The sequence below is a fragment of the Typopeltis vanoorti genome, chromosome 7 (assembly GCF_054136105.1).
Source record: "Typopeltis vanoorti isolate ZY-2024b chromosome 7, IOZ_Tvanoo_1.0, whole genome shotgun sequence".
NCBI classification, from domain to species: Eukaryota; Metazoa; Arthropoda; class Arachnida; order Uropygi; family Thelyphonidae; genus Typopeltis; species Typopeltis vanoorti.
This window is the reverse complement of record NC_143555.1, coordinates 73,936,446-73,955,973: the sequence shown is the minus strand read 5'-3', so window position 1 is coordinate 73,955,973 and position 19,528 is coordinate 73,936,446. Positions and strand designations below refer to the sequence as shown.

Below are 19,528 nucleotides of genomic sequence, written 5' to 3'. Positions count from 1 at the left end.
AACGTCAGTATTTTTTCATTCATCCAAGGTTTATTCCTTTTCCTTTTTAATTGTGGGAGTGTATTTTTGGCTGCTTCATTGATGCTATTCTTGAATGTTTGCCAGTTCATGTTAATTTCATCAATTGGTGTTCTATTTTCTGTGTGAGTTGTGGTGTTAGACTTGTTAAGGGATTTTGTGAATTCTTTTTTTTTATAACTTCTTGATTAAGTGAGTCTGAATTATAAGTTTCTCTTATGAATGATTGGCTTGGTATCTTAAGTTTTATTTTGATTTTTGCAATCACTGGGTTGTGGTCCGATCCTATAAAAGAATAGATAAATAAATAAACAGAAAATAAAATTACTTATATAAATATACATATAAATTGCAACTGGTATGGATAGTGGCCAATAAAAAATGAAAAATTGCTTAGAGTCCTAAAGTCAGGGTTTTCTGGAAAATAAGTGGGCTGAATGTGTGCCATCCAAATTCTTGGGATTTTTAAGCCCCCATTATTATTGAGATTAAGGTGGTTAATCAAATTTTCACAGGTTTCTTTAAATTTCCGTTCATACCAAGTTTGTGTATGATGCAAAGAACAAGTACTTTTCCCAATCAATTCGATGTTGTTAAGAGCGTGATCTGAGAGGCCTACTTCACCAAAATTATTATATTTAATGTGCCTTTTGTGTTCTTTTGTTTGTGAAATTTTGATTAACCTGATTAACCACCCTAATTTCAATAATAATGGGGGCTTCAAAATCCCAAGAATTTGGATGGCACACATTCAGCCCACTTAGTTTCCAGCAAACCCTGACTTTAGGACTCTAAGCAATTTTTCATTTTTTATTGGCCATTATCCTTGCAATTTATATGTATACTTATATATAAGTAATTTTATTTTCTGTTTATTTATTTATCTATTATTTTATACCTGAACATGTTACTCTCCAGCTTAATTAACTTTGTAATCTAATAGATAATAATAATAACAGCACTCTAGCTTTGATGTAGTGAGGTTTTTTTCTTTAACACCAGATGTCAGGTAAATAGTTTTAATGGTTGATGATCAGTAACTTTAGCATCCAATGAAGATTGTAGTGCAGCCAGTTTCTTTGCGCGCGCACACACACACACATATACTCTACTCCAGAAGATGACTTTAATGTGAAGGTTGAAATGTCGAGTGTATATTTTTTTGGTTTATATTAAACTAAAGTTTTACTCTAACACGGTAGTTGTATCCATAATTTTTCTTAATGTATTCTGATCACTGTGTAAGCATGAAAGAAAAATATCCTAGAAGAACTGAATATCCAAGACTGATAAACCTAATTGACAAGAGAATAGTGCAATATTTATGGACACATATGTAGAAGGGAATTTTTTCCAGGCAACTGCCTGGAAAAAATAATCATCCAGGGTAAACTGTGTGGGAAAAGAAAAAGAGGAAAACTCCCCTACAGGTGGATTGATGAAATATCAAGAATCACTGGACTTAAACTAGAACACTTAACCATGTGGAATCACTTATGTGTTCGTCGTACATGTTAATTGGATTTTAACGTTTTAGATGCGAACACAGATTGATAAGAAAATAACTATTAACTTAACTGCTAATATTTCGCTGGTGTTATATCCAGAATCTTCAGAGCATACAAACAAAGTTTGTTACGGTAGCGAGACAACCACAATCCGGTGTAACAGTGGGACTAGTATGAGTAATTGTAGCGTGCAACACAAAGACTAAAGTCCTAATTAGGTGCCATCTAAAAAATAAAATAAATAAAAATAATTTAAAAAAAATTAAAAATAAATAAAATAAAATAAAAACATATTAATTTAGTCTTAGGATGACTGTCTCCCAAATCTTTGGTAGATTTATACAGCCATACTTGTTGAGGTTTGGAATATGGTTTAAGGCTTCTGTTGATTCCAGGAACAACCTCTCTGACTTGTAAAAGCTTCTGTGCAGTACTGTTGTTTTTTTTCTAATTGATCCTGTGTGCAGGGGTATCCAAAGCATGGTCTGCCAGACCTGACTTGCCATAGCGAAAGTGCCGGATATATTTTTTGTGTTCATTGAGGCAGATGTCCACAGTTCTTCCTGTCTGTCCATAGTAGGCTCGATGACATGAACATGGCACTTCATAGACTCCTGGATGTGATAAAGGAGAGAATCTGTCCTTAGGTGAATGGATGAGAGTTGCCAATTTCACATTTAAGGTTTAAATATAGTGTGTAGTTGGTGTTAAGCACCCTAGATATCTTTTCAAATGTGCCTTTAATGTATGGGATGGTGATAGTTTTGTTGTAGACTTCTGTGGTAGATAGTGGGGGGATTTTTGGGGTGCATTTAGTATTTTATCTATCTTATGGGGGATTATAGCCATTGGTCAGGAAGGTGTGATGCAGGTGAGAAAGTTCAACAGTGAGAGCAATGTCATTGGAATAAATTGCTGTGGCTCTATGGATTAGTGTTTTTAAGATACCATATTGTTGAGAAGGGTGATGGTGTGATTGTTTGTGTAAATATCTCCCTGTAAGTATCTCCTTGTCTTGCTACTGTAACAAACTTTGTTTGTATGCTCTGAGGATGCTGAATGTAATACCAGCGAAATATTAGCAGTTCGCATCTATACTGTTAAAATCCAATTAACATTAAACTAGAACAGGCAGTAAGAGAAGCACAGGGGAGAAAGAAATGGTGACGCATCATCAGGAAGGTCATGAGTCCTCAGGCATGAGATCTGAGAGAGAGAGAAGTCAAATGGAAACAGGTAAAATGCCAGGCCCTGATCAAATCCCTATCAAATTGTTGAAGAAATTAAATAATACAATTAATGATCTAAAGGTTATTTTCAAAAATATATATGATACAGGATACATCCCTGATGATCTAAAAAAATCCATCTTTGTCACTATCCCCCAAAATTCCAAGAACTTTTGTATGTTCATAATATAGACTAACAAGTTGAGCAAGCCATGTTATGAAATTATTACTGAGAATAATCCTAGAAAGAATAAAAAGCACTTTGTCAATCGAAATAGAGGACACTCAATCAGGTTTTCAAAAAGATCAAGGTACGAGAGAAGGAATTTTCAATCTGAAAATATTATGTGAAAGATGCCTCGATAACCAGAAAAGCATTTATCTTTGTTTTATTGATTACACCAAAGCATTTGATTTAATAGATCACAAGAAATTAATACATATCCTACAGAATAATGGGTTAAAAGTAAAAGATTTATGTATAATTACAAATATATACTGGAATCAAATGGCCTCAATAAGATACAAAATGCATATTCTGACAGCTTTGAAATCAAAAAAGGAGTAAGAGAAGGATGTATCTTAACACCTTTATTGTATAATATATACAACGAACAAAATTTTAAAGATATTGCAGAATTGAAGAGTGTAAAAATGGGGGTAGTAACTTCAAACAACTTCAGGTAAGCAGACGACACAGTCCTTATTGCTGAATCTGAAGATGATCTACAAAACTTAGTCACAGAAATTTACACAGAAGCTTACATGGGATTAATTATTAACCTGAAAGGAAAAAAAAAACGAAGTACATGATTATATCAAAAGAACCAATAAATAAGAAACTATAACTGTTAACCAAAAGAAAATTGAACAGATTAAATCTTTTATATATTTAGGACAAATGTTTACAGATGCGGGAAATTCCCTTAAAGAAATAAAAAGAAGAATTAGAAATAGGAAGAAAAGCCTTTATTGATATGAAAATTGTTCTAACATCTAGAGACATTAACATGGACACAAGAGAAAGATTAATAGCGCTATATCTGGTCAAGCCTTCTCTACAATAGTGAAACTTGGACTCTAAATAAAGAAGCAGAGAAAAAATTAGAAGCTTTTGAAATGTGGACCATCAGAAGAATGTTAAGAAAATATCATGGACAGAGAAAATGAAAAATGATGTTTTAAAGAAAGCAAACATGAAAAGAACATTAATGAAAATCATTAAAGAACGAAAACTTAAATATTTTGGACATCTAACTAGACAACAAGGCATTCAGAAATTAATATTAGAAGGGAAAGTGGATGGAAAAAGAGGGAGAGGTAGACCCAGGAGAATGTGGTTTGAAGACAATAAGGACTGGACTGGAGTGAATTACTACAAATGTTTTAGAGCAGCAAAAGAAAGAAAAAGTTTTGTGATATGGTTGCTAACCTCCTTCTAGGGGATGACACTTGAAGAACTAAAAACAGTATGCAAATTCCAACCTAAGAACAAATCCCCAGATGATGGACTCATCAGTTTTTTCCATAGTTTTTTCTTTGACCATCCTGGACCACTCCTTAAAATGCTGAAAGAAATTTAAATGGGCTTCCGTAATCTGTCGCAACCTCAGTAACCCATCTCATTCTAAAGACACAGTTCTTCAACACTGGCATCCAATCTCACTAATCAAAACTGACTGCAAAATCATTTTCAGAGTAATTGCAAACTAACTGAAGCCTATGCTGCCTGATGTTATTTGACACTATCAAACCAATTCAGTATCAGAATATAAGTACATGATAATTTATGCATAATCAGAGACCTCATCGACATCGCAAATACTTGAAAGAAAACTTAGCATTAGTCAATCAGGATCAAGAAAAAGCCTTTGACAGAATGCCTGGGAGGGGGCACTTATATACAAATCTCTGATCATCCAAACAGCTCAGCTACTATATGGAAGGCTCTTTTCTACCTAAAAACAAACATGTTCATTTGCATGTCACCTTACTCCCGAGTGATTAAGTAATGATCTTCACTCTCTGGACAACTGTGTACATTAGATATCAATCCATTCTTGAAAAAGCTGCATAACACCCTGCTCTCTAAACAAATCCACATACAAACATACCACATTCAAACTTGTATTTGAATATTAGCCTGTCAGCATATGCTGAGGATTTGTAGTTGTTATACACGATGAGGAGGAAATGAAAGCAATCCACACAGCATAGACTATATACATAAACCCTCTGGTGCAAAATTAAACTTGGGAAAACCACTGGCTTGTGGGCAGGCAAATGGAAGTACAGATCTTACTCATTTATCAAGTGTGACTGGTCAGGTGAAGAACAGAATTACTTGAACATTCATTTTGGTAACATCCATTTCTTTTTTAAATAACAAAACCTGTGGTGCGATCATAATTAAAAGAAACACATGTATTAACCACAGTGAAAATTATTTAATTGTAAATATTTCAACCTAAGTTTTTTTTTTTTTTTTTTTTTTTTTTTTTTTTTTTTTTTTTTTTTTTACTATATCACGTTATGCACGTTTAATGAAATTCTATTGTAATCATGCACCCTAACTGTATGTTATTTCTATTATTGTTTAAAACTACTGTACTGATGATGTCCTAAGATACTTAGGATGAAATATTTACAATTAAATAATTTTCACTGTGGTTAATACGTGTGTTTCTTTTGATTAACATCCATTTCTGTAGCACCAAGGCCACAGCTGCACAGAAGTTTCAAATAGGTTCTAGGCAAATGGACCATATGAGCAACTTCTTCACTCAGAGGAGGGGTGGGGTGTCATAATTAACCAGATAACTATGAGTGTGCTCTGGCATACCTTCAAAATATTGGTACCACCTCCTCCCCAAAACTTACTCTATCAGATCCGAAGGGCAATCACATATTTTGTCTGGAATCAAAACTACAAAACACTCTGCAAGCCACTCAACAAGGAAAGCAAGGTCTAGTCTGCCTTCAAAACAAAATCACATTCCTGAGGATTTATTCACAATCCTCTGAATGCATAGTGCTCTACTATCTTCTAAACTAACTTCACTCTGTAGAAGCACAGAAGTTCATGGCATAGTGACTGAATCATTTCATGCAGCTTTACCACAGCCACTGTTTTCAAACAGAAACATAAGTCCAAAAACCATCCAATCCTTTTTGTTTTCTATGTTGAACTGGGCAGCAATAAGATAACAGACCCCTAACTGATAACCTGAAATTAGCAGCCTACCGATGAAATCCCAAAAAGCAAAAATGCAATACAAAGAGGTGCAAACAGCAATTATAAAACCATTTCAGACATCACCTCAGCAAATCCAAATTACTAGAGGAAACTCGAACCAAACCACATTTGGCTGGTGTCATCTAAATTTTTGCTACTACTACTCACTAACCTCACAAAAAATCAAACCCACTCTGGTTATTGGCCCTTCTCATAATACATAGAATTATACATTCCCATAAGAATGTGCATTGCATGGGATACTAAGGCAATTTCTGTGAAGTCATTATCCTCAGATATATAAGTAGCCAAGTCGTGAAGTTACTTCATGCACAAACTTTGTTTGCCTACACTCGGTAAAGAATGAAACCAAGAATAATTTCTTGGCATCTTTAATTTATAATATAACCAAGTGAAAAAAAACTTTCATCCTCACAAAAATATATCATTTCTTCACATCAGTACATCCATCTTTACGCTTTACTTATGCCTCCACATCTATCCAGGCCACCCAACTTTCAATGGGATCTGCCCAACAAGACAAGGTGTATCAGAGCAGATGCTGACATACAGTGGAGCCTTTTGGTATAACACTTCATTCATTCCAACAAAGTTCCACCAATCCTGACTCAAACAATGTGATTTTTGTCTTGTGCTGCCTCTGGCATTTGTAACCAAACAACAATGAAGATTGCTTACATCTACTCAACACAGAACAGAAAACACACAGGATACATAACTTTTTTCATTGCTGGCAAGGTTTTCATCCAAATCTGCACCCATCTGTCACAGGCATAGCAACGCCTCAAGCAAAACTTGCCTAGGAAGCTACACAGTCGACTGTTGCTCAATTCCAACTTCAATGCAGAGTGGAACCCAAACAATGCTTTTCTGGATTGCAGAGGATAACATGAACTTTCTTGTATAAACTCTCACTGAGAAGCCAGCCAGAACTGCAGTCTGCTCTCTGCACTAAGAGAGACTTTTCCTTCCTTCCTTCTTTCTTTTCCTTTTTTTTTTTTTGTTATATATACTTTAAAACAAATCTTTTTTCCTCCTATATGTAATCTAAAACATAAGTTCTTTGTTTTCACCTCTTTGGATGTATATTTTTTTACTGTTTAATAATAATAATAAAAAAATCTATATATACATTGCTTAGAAGTCAACGGACACCATAGTGTGAGGAACAAACAGCCATGGCATATACCTTAATAAGACATAGAACTTCCTTTTGCTGTGATGACTGCAGCAATTCTACTGGGCATTCTTTCCACAAGTGTGTGTGTGTAGCAATGAATAGGAATTTTGGACCATTCTTCCTGTAGGCATGTAATGAGGTCCTGGACTGTTGAGGGGAGGATGTCCCTTGACCTCACCCAATGCTCCAGTTCATCCCGCAGATGTTCAATAGGGTTGAGATCAGGGCTTTGTGGAGGCCAGTCAGGTATGGTGATGTTCATGTCCACAAACCACACAGTTATAACAGAAGCCTTATGACATTGCATTGTCTTGCTGAAAGAGACAATTGTCAGTTCCGTAGAAATGGAACTTTTGCTGGTGAAGAGATTCTGGACATTGTAATACTCAAAAACATCCCATACCAATACCAACTAGAAACAATAGAAGAACTTTCATCAGACCACAACCCCATTCAGCTCAGGATAGGCAATCAAGAACAACTCTCACCCCAGCACTCCTTTATAGCATGGGACAAACTCACAAAAATTCTACCAGAATACATCGGTCCACCACTCATCATACACAAAAAAGAAGAGATAGATATTGTCATAAACAAGCTACCAAACCAAATGCAAAAAGCAGTAATCTCAGTAACGCAAACCACTGTCCACCACTTGACCAATTGGATTCCAGAAGAAATCATGGACCTGATTAGAACAAAGCAAGAAAGAGATATCACAACACTAGAACCCCACAGGACAAAACAACACTAAACAATCTCAACAGAAAAGTCAGAGAAGCTTTATAAAATCACAGAAATCAAGAATGGGAAACCAAATTAGCCACAATCAACTCAGATCACTCATTATGGAAATTCCTAAAAATCCTACACACCAAAAGTCAACCCTTACCTCTTATACAAACCAAACAAGGAATAGCACACATAGACAAGGAAAAGGCAGAAGCCCTTATAGAAAACCTGGAGGAGCAGTGCAGCCCGTCGAACAAAAATCTAAACATTAACTTCATCTACAAAATTCATCGTCGGGTTAGGAAAGCATTATCATCCCACTGATAACCCAGAATCCATCTCTCTCACTACTCTAGGGAAAATAATTAAAATCATAGCACAACTGAACAACAAAAAGGCTCCAGGCCCAGATGGCATCACTAACAGAATATTAAAGTTGCTACCAAGAAAAGCAATAATACACATTGTTAACATTACAAATGCAATCATCAGATTTCAGCACTTTCTGACAACTTGGAAAACAGCAGATACCATACCTATATATATATATATTTAAAAAAAAAAAAAAAAAAAAAGAAAGCCAGGCAAGAACCCCCAACTTCCAGAAAGCTACAGACCCATTAACCTCCTATCAAGTCTTGGAAAAGTCACCGAAAAGGTTATCCTCGCCAGGCTACAATCAATCACTGACAAGCTCGGAATTATCCCAGGCGAGCAATTCGGATTCCGCAAAGAACACTCCACAGTACAACAAATACACCGATTGGTGGATTACATAGCAGGAGGCTTTAATTGGAACCTCCACACAGCTTCAGTCTTCATCAGCATAGCCAAGGCCTTTGATAAGGTATGGCATCAGGGTCTTCTCTACAAACTGATAAAATTTAAGTTTCCAATAAAATTAGTTGAACTAGTTAAAGCGTACCTAAGTGACAGGCACATGCAAATCAAACTAAATGGAACAGTGTCAACTAGATGCAAGATCCGTGCAGGCATGCCACAAAGCTCGCTCTTAGCACCTCTACTGTTCTCAATCTACGCAGCTGACATCTCCTAAAACCCGAGAAATATTACCACAGCACTATATGCGGATGACGCTGCGATACTATCAAGATCTCTCAGCCCTCAAATGGCAATTAGAAGGCTGCAAGGCAGTATCAGTGCACTAGAGACTTGGCTAACAGATTGGAGGATCCAGGTAAACTACCTAAAAAGCTCGGCTATATTATTCTCCAGAAGAAAAGTCACCAGCAAGGACGACATTCAACTCCACGGAGTCAACATCCCATGGGAGATAGAAGTTACATATCTCGGAGTGAAATTAGACAACAAACTCCTATTTAGCAACCACATCAAATTAACAGGAGTGAAGACATGCATAGTAATTGCACAACTCTTCCCCCTGATCATCCGCAAAAGCAAATTAGATCTACAAAACAAGCTGTGTACAAAACTGTAATTCGCCCAGTTATCACCTATGCTTCTCCAGCATGGAGTCATACCTCAGAAACTACAAAGAATCCAGAATAAGTGCCTGAGAATGATCCTGGATGCTCCATGGTACATAAGAAACTCCCAGATCCATCGAGGAGTAACCATGCCTTCTCATCTCCGTGATTTAGCTGAAAAATTCTTTTCCAAGGCAACCCTGCACTCAAATCCACTGATCAAGCAAGCTAACAACTACAGTGAAGCAATACACTGCAAATATAAACGACTAAAATCAATTGTACTACAAACCGAACATCGTTAATTTCAGACCCCAAGAGGGCGAGCAGAAAGCTCAATAATACCTCATCCATTGTGTCACTTACACAGATAAAGGGGAACAAGAAAAGCATTTCTGCTTCACCCATCCAGCCAGTAACGTTATAGGAAGAGATTCTATTTGTTTATTCCTCTGAAGAGATCTCAGAGGAACAAGTTCTATACTACTGTCTTTTATAATGTGATCTACAGGGCCGGTTCTAATAGGTGTGCAGGGCGTGCGTACACGCAGACAGCCAAATCTCTAGGGCGGCTGATGGAATAAATTCGATATAGCCTATAGTTAATTTAAAAATATTGGTGATGAAATAGGAACATAACATTGTTAAAACTTATAGCGGTGCTAGCTTCGAAATATCTTTTTTGGGTTTCATTCTCTATCTCTTTAAAAACCTCACTCAACAAGGAATGTTCATTCAAGCAAACCATAGTTTTGGTCTAGTTTTTTGCTACTAAACATACATAATTGGGAAAAAAATGGGATAAAAATTTTTCGTTTTTTTTTCTAATACCTGTTATAAAATATACCACTGTCTTTCAGATAGACGTGACAGACGGACGGACGGACAGATCGGAGTTTTTTCGGAATCTGTACAGAAAAGCTTAAGTCAATTTGGGTCATTACAACATTTATTTATTCATTCAAAAAAGAGAAAAAATAATTTGTGCTTATTATTATTACCATTATTATTAATGTTTATTGTATGTTTAGATATTTCGGATAGGAAAACTAAACGTCTGTCTGGTGCTTTTTATCGCAAATGAAAGTGATAAGGAAAAGGAAAAATTACGAGGATCCATACTGAAATATGTAAAGTTAGACGAAGATAACTCAAAACATCAATCACTTCAGAACCTTTTCCAGACAGTGAGGGCAAAATCAAAGTAGAATGTGAAAAATCAGATGAAAAGTTTGAATTTCATTCAGAACTGTACCAGGAGAAAGAGTCAACGCCGAAATCATGCTGTGGGGATAATTTATAAAGTAGGCCTTCTGGTAATTGTGCTGAATTCACGACAGAATGTGATTTAGGGGATCCTTGTACCTGGCCATCTATGTTAATAATCGGTTATTAGAACTCATAATTCATAAGGAACCTGTAACACCTCAAAATATAAACTTTATTCAAGATAACAATGGAAGATCATTTTCCACGTCACAGTTACCTAACGGTGAAAAAGTTCAAAGAACTTGGTTAATCTATTCTGAAAAATCCAATAGTGTATTTTGCTTTTGTTGTAAGCTGTTTGCTTTAAAGAAAAACAAATTAACAGATAGTCAGGGGTTTTCAGATTGGTGGCATTTGGCCACTAATTTATCACATGAAACGAGTGTAGAACATATGCAAAATTGTAAAAAATGGTATGAATTAAAAACATGCTTTGACAACAATTGTACAATTGATAAAGAACAGGAACGGTATTTTGAATCTGAAAAAAGATGATGGCGAGCCATCATCAAAAGAATCATTACAATTGTACAATTTTTAACAGGGCAGTGTTTAGCTTTCAAGAGGTACAAACGAAGCAAATAATGGAAATTTTTTAAAGGCTATAGAAATGTTGACAAAATTTGACCCTATTATTTCACAGCATGTAAATAACATAACAGAATCTCAAAATTCTAGAAATCGTATACCCCATTACTTAGGCCATTATTTTCAAAAGAAATTATATCTGTTTTAGCAAACTGCATTAAATCAAAAATGAAGGAATTTGTAAAAAAGACGAAATATTTTTCTATAATTCTTGACTGCACTCCAGATGCCAGTCACATTGAACAGATATCATTTGTAGTAAGAATTGTAAATATTGACACTTCTGATGTTGCAATTCAAGAATTATTTCTTGGATTTTATCCAGTTTCAGACACTACAGGGGAGGGTTTATGTAATTATCTTTTAGGTGGACTCTTGATAGATTATGAGTTAGATATTCAAAATATGCGTGGACAAGGGTATGATAATGGGGCCAATATGCATGGCAAGCATAATAGTTTGCAGAACAAAATTAGTAATATAAATCCTAGAGCTTTATTGTACTGTGCATCTCATTCTTTAAATCTTGTTGTAAACAATGCTGCCAAAAAAACATTTGAAACAGTTAATTTTTTTAACATTATCCAAGAATTGTATACAATTTTCTCTGCATCCCCTTATAGATGGGATATACTAAAAAGCAATATTCCTAAATTGACACTAAAGCCTGTAAGTGATACAAGATGGGAGAGCAGAATAAAAGCGGTGCGACCTCTCAGATTGCAATTAAGTGAATTCTTAAAGTTTAAATGATATATTAGCTGATAATTCCAGAGACATGAAAACAAAACATACAGCTCAGGGTTTGTTTGATCAGATTGCTTCTTTCAAGTTCATTTGCTCAATTGTTATATGGAATGATATTCTGTCAAAAATTGATGTTGTAAGCAAAATGTTTCAGTCTCCTGAATCTAATATAAATGAATCTCTTAATGTTTTGGGTGAACTTCTTAAATTTTTAAGGGCAGCTAGATGCGATGAAGCATTTAATACTTATATTAAAGATGCAGATGTTTTAGCTAAAGAAGTAAACGTAGTATCTGAATTTCCAGTTGTAAGGAACAGAACTAAAGTTCGCCACTTAGATTATGAAAGTCCAGATGAACTTAATGAAATAAAAAATTCAAAAGAATTGTTTAGAATACAATTTTATCTAGTAATTATTGATACTGCATTAAATTCCATTAAGGAAAGATTTGAAATTCCGAATGAATGTAATAATGTATTTAAATTTCTTTGTGAATTCAGAGAAATGACCGAAGAAATAAATTAAAAAATCTTGTGTTAATTTAGATGTTTCCCTTCAAATTAATAAAGATGGTGAATATATTAAAGATATTGATGGTTTTGAGCTCTTCAATGAGTTGATAACGTACAGAACTTTTAGCGGTGGCAGTGGCATTACAGAAACTGACCCATTAAAAAATTTGACATATCACAAAAAATAACTTGATGCCATCATTTCCAAATCTATTTATAGCTTTGAGAATTTTCCTCATATTACCCGTTAGGGTAGCATCAAGAGCTTTTCGAAACTCAAACATATTTGAAAACATCAATGACCCAAGACAGGTTTAGTGATTTTGGATTGCTAGCAATAGAAAAGGATTTGTCTGAAAAATTAGAATTATCAAATGTTATTGATGAATTGGCAAATAAAAAAGGAAGAAGAGCAATGTTCTGACGTAATGATTGCATCTATTTGGGAAGTTGTACATTTTGCATCTGTTTGATATAATTTATACAGTCGTTGTACTTTTTTCTATTTTTATAAAATTAAAATAAATAGCCTACAGTATATAAAATATTTTATGAATTTTCCTTTGTCAATTAGGCTACATTATACTGTCATTAAAAATGCACTAATAGTAATATTCTGGGTTATGCTGTAAATTTATTCGCAGTCTGCATTGTTAGGATAAGACTACACTAGTTATTTTTTTTCGAACATGTACAGCAGTGAATAGAACATATGCACAAGAATGGTGATGTTCTGTACAAATTTTTTCCGTCAATGTGGCTATCGCCATTCTTGCATGTGTTCTATTCACTGCTGTACATGTTCAAAAAAAACACTAGTGGTAAGATATTCTGGAGGTTGTTGAAGAAGCTTAGAAATTGAGAAAAGAGTGCTGTAAAAGGGGTTAGAGATGATAAAGGTTACATGAAATTCTGGAGATTGTTGAAGAAGCTTAGAAATGGGGGAAAGATTTGCTGTAAAAGGGGTTAGAGATGATAAAGGTTACCTGAAAACAGGAGAAAAAGATATTATTGAAGTACGGAGTAATTACTTCGAAAAATTGCTAAATGAAACAAGCAGTGATAGCACAGTGGTAAAAAAACACACACCAGGAATGCAGTCAGGAATACACATCCATACTTGAAGTAGAAAAAGCCATCAAAGGCTTGAAATGTGGAAAGACAGCAGGAGTAGATGATATTTGACCAGAAGTGCTGAAATATGGTGGTATAAAAGTCTTACAATGCCTGCACTGCATAGTTCAGAAAGCCTGGACAGAAGGACAAATTCCCGATGATTGGAGTAGAGCTCTAATAGTACCCATATAAAAAGGGAAATAAAACTAAATGTGAGAATTACAGAGGTATTTCCCTACTGAGTGTTCCTGGCACGATCTATGCAAGCATACTTGAGAAACGTTAGAGAAGAATTGTGGAAGAAAAGCTTGGTGAAGAACAACCTGGATTCAGGCCAAATAGAGGCTGTCAGGATCAGCTCTTCACTTTACGACAAATAGTTGAGAAATCATGGGAATATAACAAAGATCTGTATTTAAGTTTTGTCGATCTGGAAAAGGCATATGACAAGGTGCCAAGAGAGAAGCTATTCAATATGCTACAGTTATATGGTGTCAATGGGGCATTATATCAAGGAATACTGTATTTGAGTTGTAAGTTGGCAGTTAGAATTGAAGGAAGTACAGGAAGATGGTTTAATGTTAAATCTAGTGTGAGAGAAGGATGTACATTATCCCCTCTTTTATTCATTATCTATATGGATCACATCATGAAGGAAAGTGGTATTAAACATGATATCAGAATTGGAGATGTTAATGTCAGCTCTTTGCTTTATGCAGACGATGTTATACTTTTAAATAAATCCGCTACAAGTTTGCAAGAGTCCCTGACTAAATTGAATAGCTGTTGTAATAGATATGGTATGAAGGTGAGCATTAAAAAGACAAAAACAATGAAAATAGGTAGAATTGTTGAAAATGTCAACTGTGTTGTGAATGGGGAACCTGTGGATGAAGTAAAACATTTCAGCTACTTAGACATGATTTTTAGTGAAGATGGTAAATTAAATATGGAAATAGACAACAGAATCAACAAAGCTGGTATGGTAGGAAGTCAATTGAATAAATTCATATGGAATAAGAGAGAATTTAGTCGGAACACTAAATTAGCTGTATACAAGACAGTGTTCAAACCAGTTTTAACTTATGGATCTGAGAGCTGGGTCAGAAGTAAAACACTTGACCAAAGATTAGAGACCGCAGATATGAGAGTCCTGAGAAAGATTAGAAGCATGAACAGATGTCATCAATGGCAATATCATATTAAAAACGAGGATATTAGGAAAGAACTTGACATTGTTGGCATTCAGGAATGCATTAGCAGAGCTAATCTCGGAGGGGGGGTATGATCACTTAAACAGAATGGGCGAGGAAAGATTAGCAAAACAAGTGTTCTCTGCCAGGTTGGCAGGAAAATGACCCAGAGGAAGACCAAGATATAGGTAGAGTGATACGCTACAATGTACCTTAGACGATAGAAATATAAGATCTGAATAATAATATTGGAATCTTGACAAGTGGCAAACTGATTTTGAGGAAAATTGTAGATAGGAAGTTAGTAATGATGTAAATTTTTCATGTAGTATATGCTGTACACCCTTTGAGGGTACATGCCAGGAATTTGATGATGATGATTATTATTACTATGGAAGTCGCTGAAGAGCACATCATGCTTTATCAGTTCAAAAAAAGGCAACAATGCTGCTAACAATAAAAAATGGGCAAGAAGTGTATAGTGATAATGTTTTGAATGTGCAAAAGTGGCAGCGATGGTTCCAAAAATTTCGACAAGGAGACTTTAGCTTGAAAAACTCCCTTAGCTCTGGGACCCCCCCCCCCCCCCGTCTCTCTCAATAATGTCATGCTGGAAGCTGCTATTGCAAGAAATGCCAATGCAACTGTTGAAGACTTGGCAAAAGATCTTAATTCACCATCATCGACCATCCATTGCCATTTGCAAGAACTTGGAATAGTGTCCAGACCTTCACCCTCAGAAGGTTTTGTTAAGTGTTTGGTGGGATATGGGTATTATATGCTTCGAAGTCTTGCCAAAACCAAACTATCACAGCTGAAGTATGCTGTGAACAAATCGATCGATTGAATGAAACACTGAAAGAAAAGAGGTGTTGTTTTTCACCATGATAATACACTCCCTCATAGTGCAAGAATCACCTGTACTAAGATTGAGGAACTCAGCTGGGAAAAGGTTCCACAACTTCCATATTCTCCTGATCTTGCACCTTCAGGTTACCACTTATTTTGAAGTTGGCAACGTTTCATTAATGAAAAACAGTATGATACATTAGAGGCACTGAAATTGAGCCTATGCGACTATTTTTATCTCTAAACCTCATGAATTCTAAAGAAATGGCATTATGAAGCTTTCACAACATTGGAAGAGCATTATTGATTCAAATGGAGATTATATACTTGATTAAATTGGCAAGTGATTTACCTTTTATATCCTTTCAAAACTTAATGCTAAAAATAACATTATTTGGGATGACCTGATATATTCCCATGACTTTTCCAGTATTTGTGTTAAAGCTGAAAATTTGATTCTGACAACCTCTGTTTGACCTGAATCCATCTTGTTCTTCTCCAAGCTTTGCTTCCTCAATTTTTCTTAGCCGTTTCTCAGGTATACTTACGTAAATCTTTCCAGGAACACTCACTAAGAAAATTCTTCTATAATTTTTGCATTTAGTTTTCTTTTTTACAGATGAGTACAACTCATCAAATTTGAACCTCTGAATTATGCAGTATCATTCTGGTAAATTATCATTTATTCTAGCTGTGTTTCCACATTCAGATATTGACATCTTTTTCTGCCTCAAGTACTGATATCTACTGCTGACACTATTCTCTTTGAATATTTCCTCTGACTGTTTTGCCACTTCTTGTTTCATTTAAGTCTTTCCAAGTAATTACTCTAGATTTATCTTCAGTTTTTAAGTAACCTTTATCATCTGATTCCTTTTATAGTACTCTTTCTTCCATTTCTAAGCTTTTTCAGTAAACTGCAAAACACACTCCTTCCTGATATTTATCTCCTTTATTCTTACTACTTTTACACATTACTTTGCTTTCTTACATTTTTTCTATGTATTTTCTCAGAGCTCATACTGACTTCTTGCTAAGAACGCTTGAATAATTTTTTTCTTTCACACAACTGCCTCTTTATCTTGCTGAGTCCAATGTGGAGTTTGATTTTTCTATCCTTCCTTGGAGGCAATTTTATTACAGGCATCACTGAGTGAATCAGTCACTAAATGTTTTTTTTTGTCTGCCATTGAGTCTTCAAGGATTGGTTCTTATTTATGAACTCTTATTTTTCGTTAAAAATATTTTAGTCTACAGTTCTTGCTAAGAACGCTTGAATAATTTTTTTCTTTCACACAACTGCCTCTTTAACTTGCTGAGTCCAATGTGGAGTTTGATTTTTCTCTCCTTCCTTGGAGGCAATTTTATTACAGGCATCACTGAGTGAATCAGTCACTAAATGTTTTTTTTTTCTGCCATTGAGTTTTCAAGGATTGGTTCTTATTTATGAACTCTTATTTTTCGTTAAAAATATTTTAGTCTACAGTTTACCGCTGAAAGCAGCTTGACTTTGGTTCTTTTCAAAACTTTGCTAAACATTTTCTTTCAACATGATATTTATTTTCATCCTGCTCAAAACTAAATGGTGATCTCTTATTTCAAATCACCCATGTACTCTTCTGTCCTACCACTCGAAGATATCACTTTCAACGGTAAGAATCTGTTTCTTGTATTCCCCCCCCCCCCCCACAAGAATTTGTGCATATCTTTATGTTGGAATATGGTGTTATTAATAACTAATCCATGTCCTGAATAGAAATTCATTTGGTACTTATCATTATTATTAGTTTTATTATTTGTCCAGATTTTCCCAATGCATTGCTATATGTCTGGTATTCACTTCCTGCTATGCTGTTTAAATCTCCAAGCACTCACTTATCCCTTTTTTATATCAAATGCCTTCCCTAATAACTGAAAAATTTCTTCACTTCTTCTGTAGTGAAAATTTCTGTGGGACTGTTGGCACAAATAAGTGTCATTGTCCAATTCCTATTTTCCTGTTTTCCCATGTCACTCTACTTGAAATTGCCAGCCATTCAAGATTATGCTTGTGCTTAGAGTTGAAAACCATGACCACCCATTCCTTTCCTCTTATCCTTATTGCTTGAATATAGCATCTGGTGGTTATTATTCAGAAGTATTCAACTTGTTTTTGTCTTATTTGATTTGGTAACACCAGCCATTCTGATGTGGTGTTCTCTGATTCTTCTGCCAGTTCTGCTTTTTCAAACCAGTGCCTGCCTTTAATTCTGCAGAGGTTGAGTCTATTTTGTTTCAGTAGTTAACTTCCTGCTGCTTGCTGTGAACAACTGCATTCCCTCCCTAATGAAAACAGCTGCAGCCTTGTTTAATTGAGAGTAATGTGCCATCCTACATATTTCATCAAGTTCTATTATCATTGTCTATTGGTTTAAGCTAATACACAATATAATTTGTTTGGCTAAATCTCAAATTACCCAGCCATTCCCCATTCATTCAGTATCCAGGAAGATACCTGCTAATGGAGTGCACCATTAGCAGGTGAAGATATTGGGTCATAAGTACCAGTTGATTCTCTGCATTTCTTAAAAGGCTATGTGAAAGTCTCCTTCCACGGTTTATTTGCATAAATCTTACCAGGAGCAAACTTTGGTCACTTAAGGATCAAAGTTATCTAACTTTGATCCTTAAGTGACCTCAAAAATATGGTACAAATACACAACAGAATTTGTGTTAAAGTGAAAATTTGATCCTGACAACCTCTGTTTAGCCTGAATCCATCTTTTTCTTCTTTAAACTTCGCTTCTTCAATTTTTTTTAGAAATTTCATATGTGATTGTTTATGGTATTGAGTATGGCATTCATGCATGAGCTTTTGAATACTTGACAGAATGTAACATAGTCTTTTATATTTAAGAAATTATATTAAAAAAATATTATTTTCATAGACAAGGGAAAATTTCATTGCTACGCAGAATGAAGCTGAACAACTAAAACAAAAAATGCTTGAGGTAAAAATTATTTATTATTATTTATTTTATTCTCTTTATATAATAGTGTTCATATGTGTGATTAAAAAGTAAGCATGTCCATATTTATGAGAGAAACAGTATGCATATTGTTTATATTTTTGTTAAGCTGCATGCTAGCACTCCATAATTTCAAACCCTTATCACTTTTGCAGTTACAACCCAGGTCATTTCATTTTCTTCAATACAGTTTAGCTTCAAACTTCACAATAATTGAAAAGTTTATCTGAAATTTTTGATTTTTGGAACTTACATTAGACTACTTCACATATTGGAGTGTACTAGTCACACGTCATTACTTCATGCATATAAAAGTGTTCCCTAACTTTTTTCTTTTGATGTGTCAATTCTGAGGATTAAATTGTTGTTATTATTATTATTACGGGCAACTCCAGGGAGTCGACAGACTCATCGAGGGAGGCCCTAACATCATGTCAAGAACAACTATTTGACATTCACACAGTATCTATCATACCTTGCCTTGAACTGATTCACAGTCTTGGCACCTACAACAGATTCTGGCAGCTTATTCCACTCATTCACCACTCGCCAAGTAAAAAACCTAGCTCGAGCACCCTTGCTAACCACATTCTTGCCCAGCTTCCATGTATGGCCCCTAGTCCTCCCACCACCAGTCCTATTCTCAAAAATATCTTCTGAATTAATCTTATAGATACCCTTCAGTAATTTGAATGTCTCAATCATATCGCCCCTTTTCTGCCTATCAACCAATTTCTGCAACCCACAAATCTTCAACCTGTTCTCATAACATTCATTCCACAGACCTGCTATCATCTTGGTCACTCGTCTCTGGATCCTCTCCACCTCCTCCCCATCAAGAAGAAACCCTGGTGCCCATATCTAGGCACAGTAG

The 19,528-nt window shown here is 35.1% G+C and overlaps 1 protein-coding gene across 2 annotated transcripts in view; it reads left to right on the top strand.

The window, feature by feature from the left end:
- Positions 1-19,528, top strand: part of Graf (GTPase regulator associated with FAK) — a 573,290-nt gene that overhangs the window by 203,975 nt on the left and 349,787 nt on the right. For both annotated transcript variants that reach the window (XM_090395958.1, XM_090395957.1), the window contains one exon: positions 18,574-18,636. In XM_090395958.1, coding sequence (XP_090252084.1) covers positions 18,574-18,636 — 63 coding nt within the window. The remainder of the gene's footprint in view (positions 1-18,573; positions 18,637-19,528) is intronic.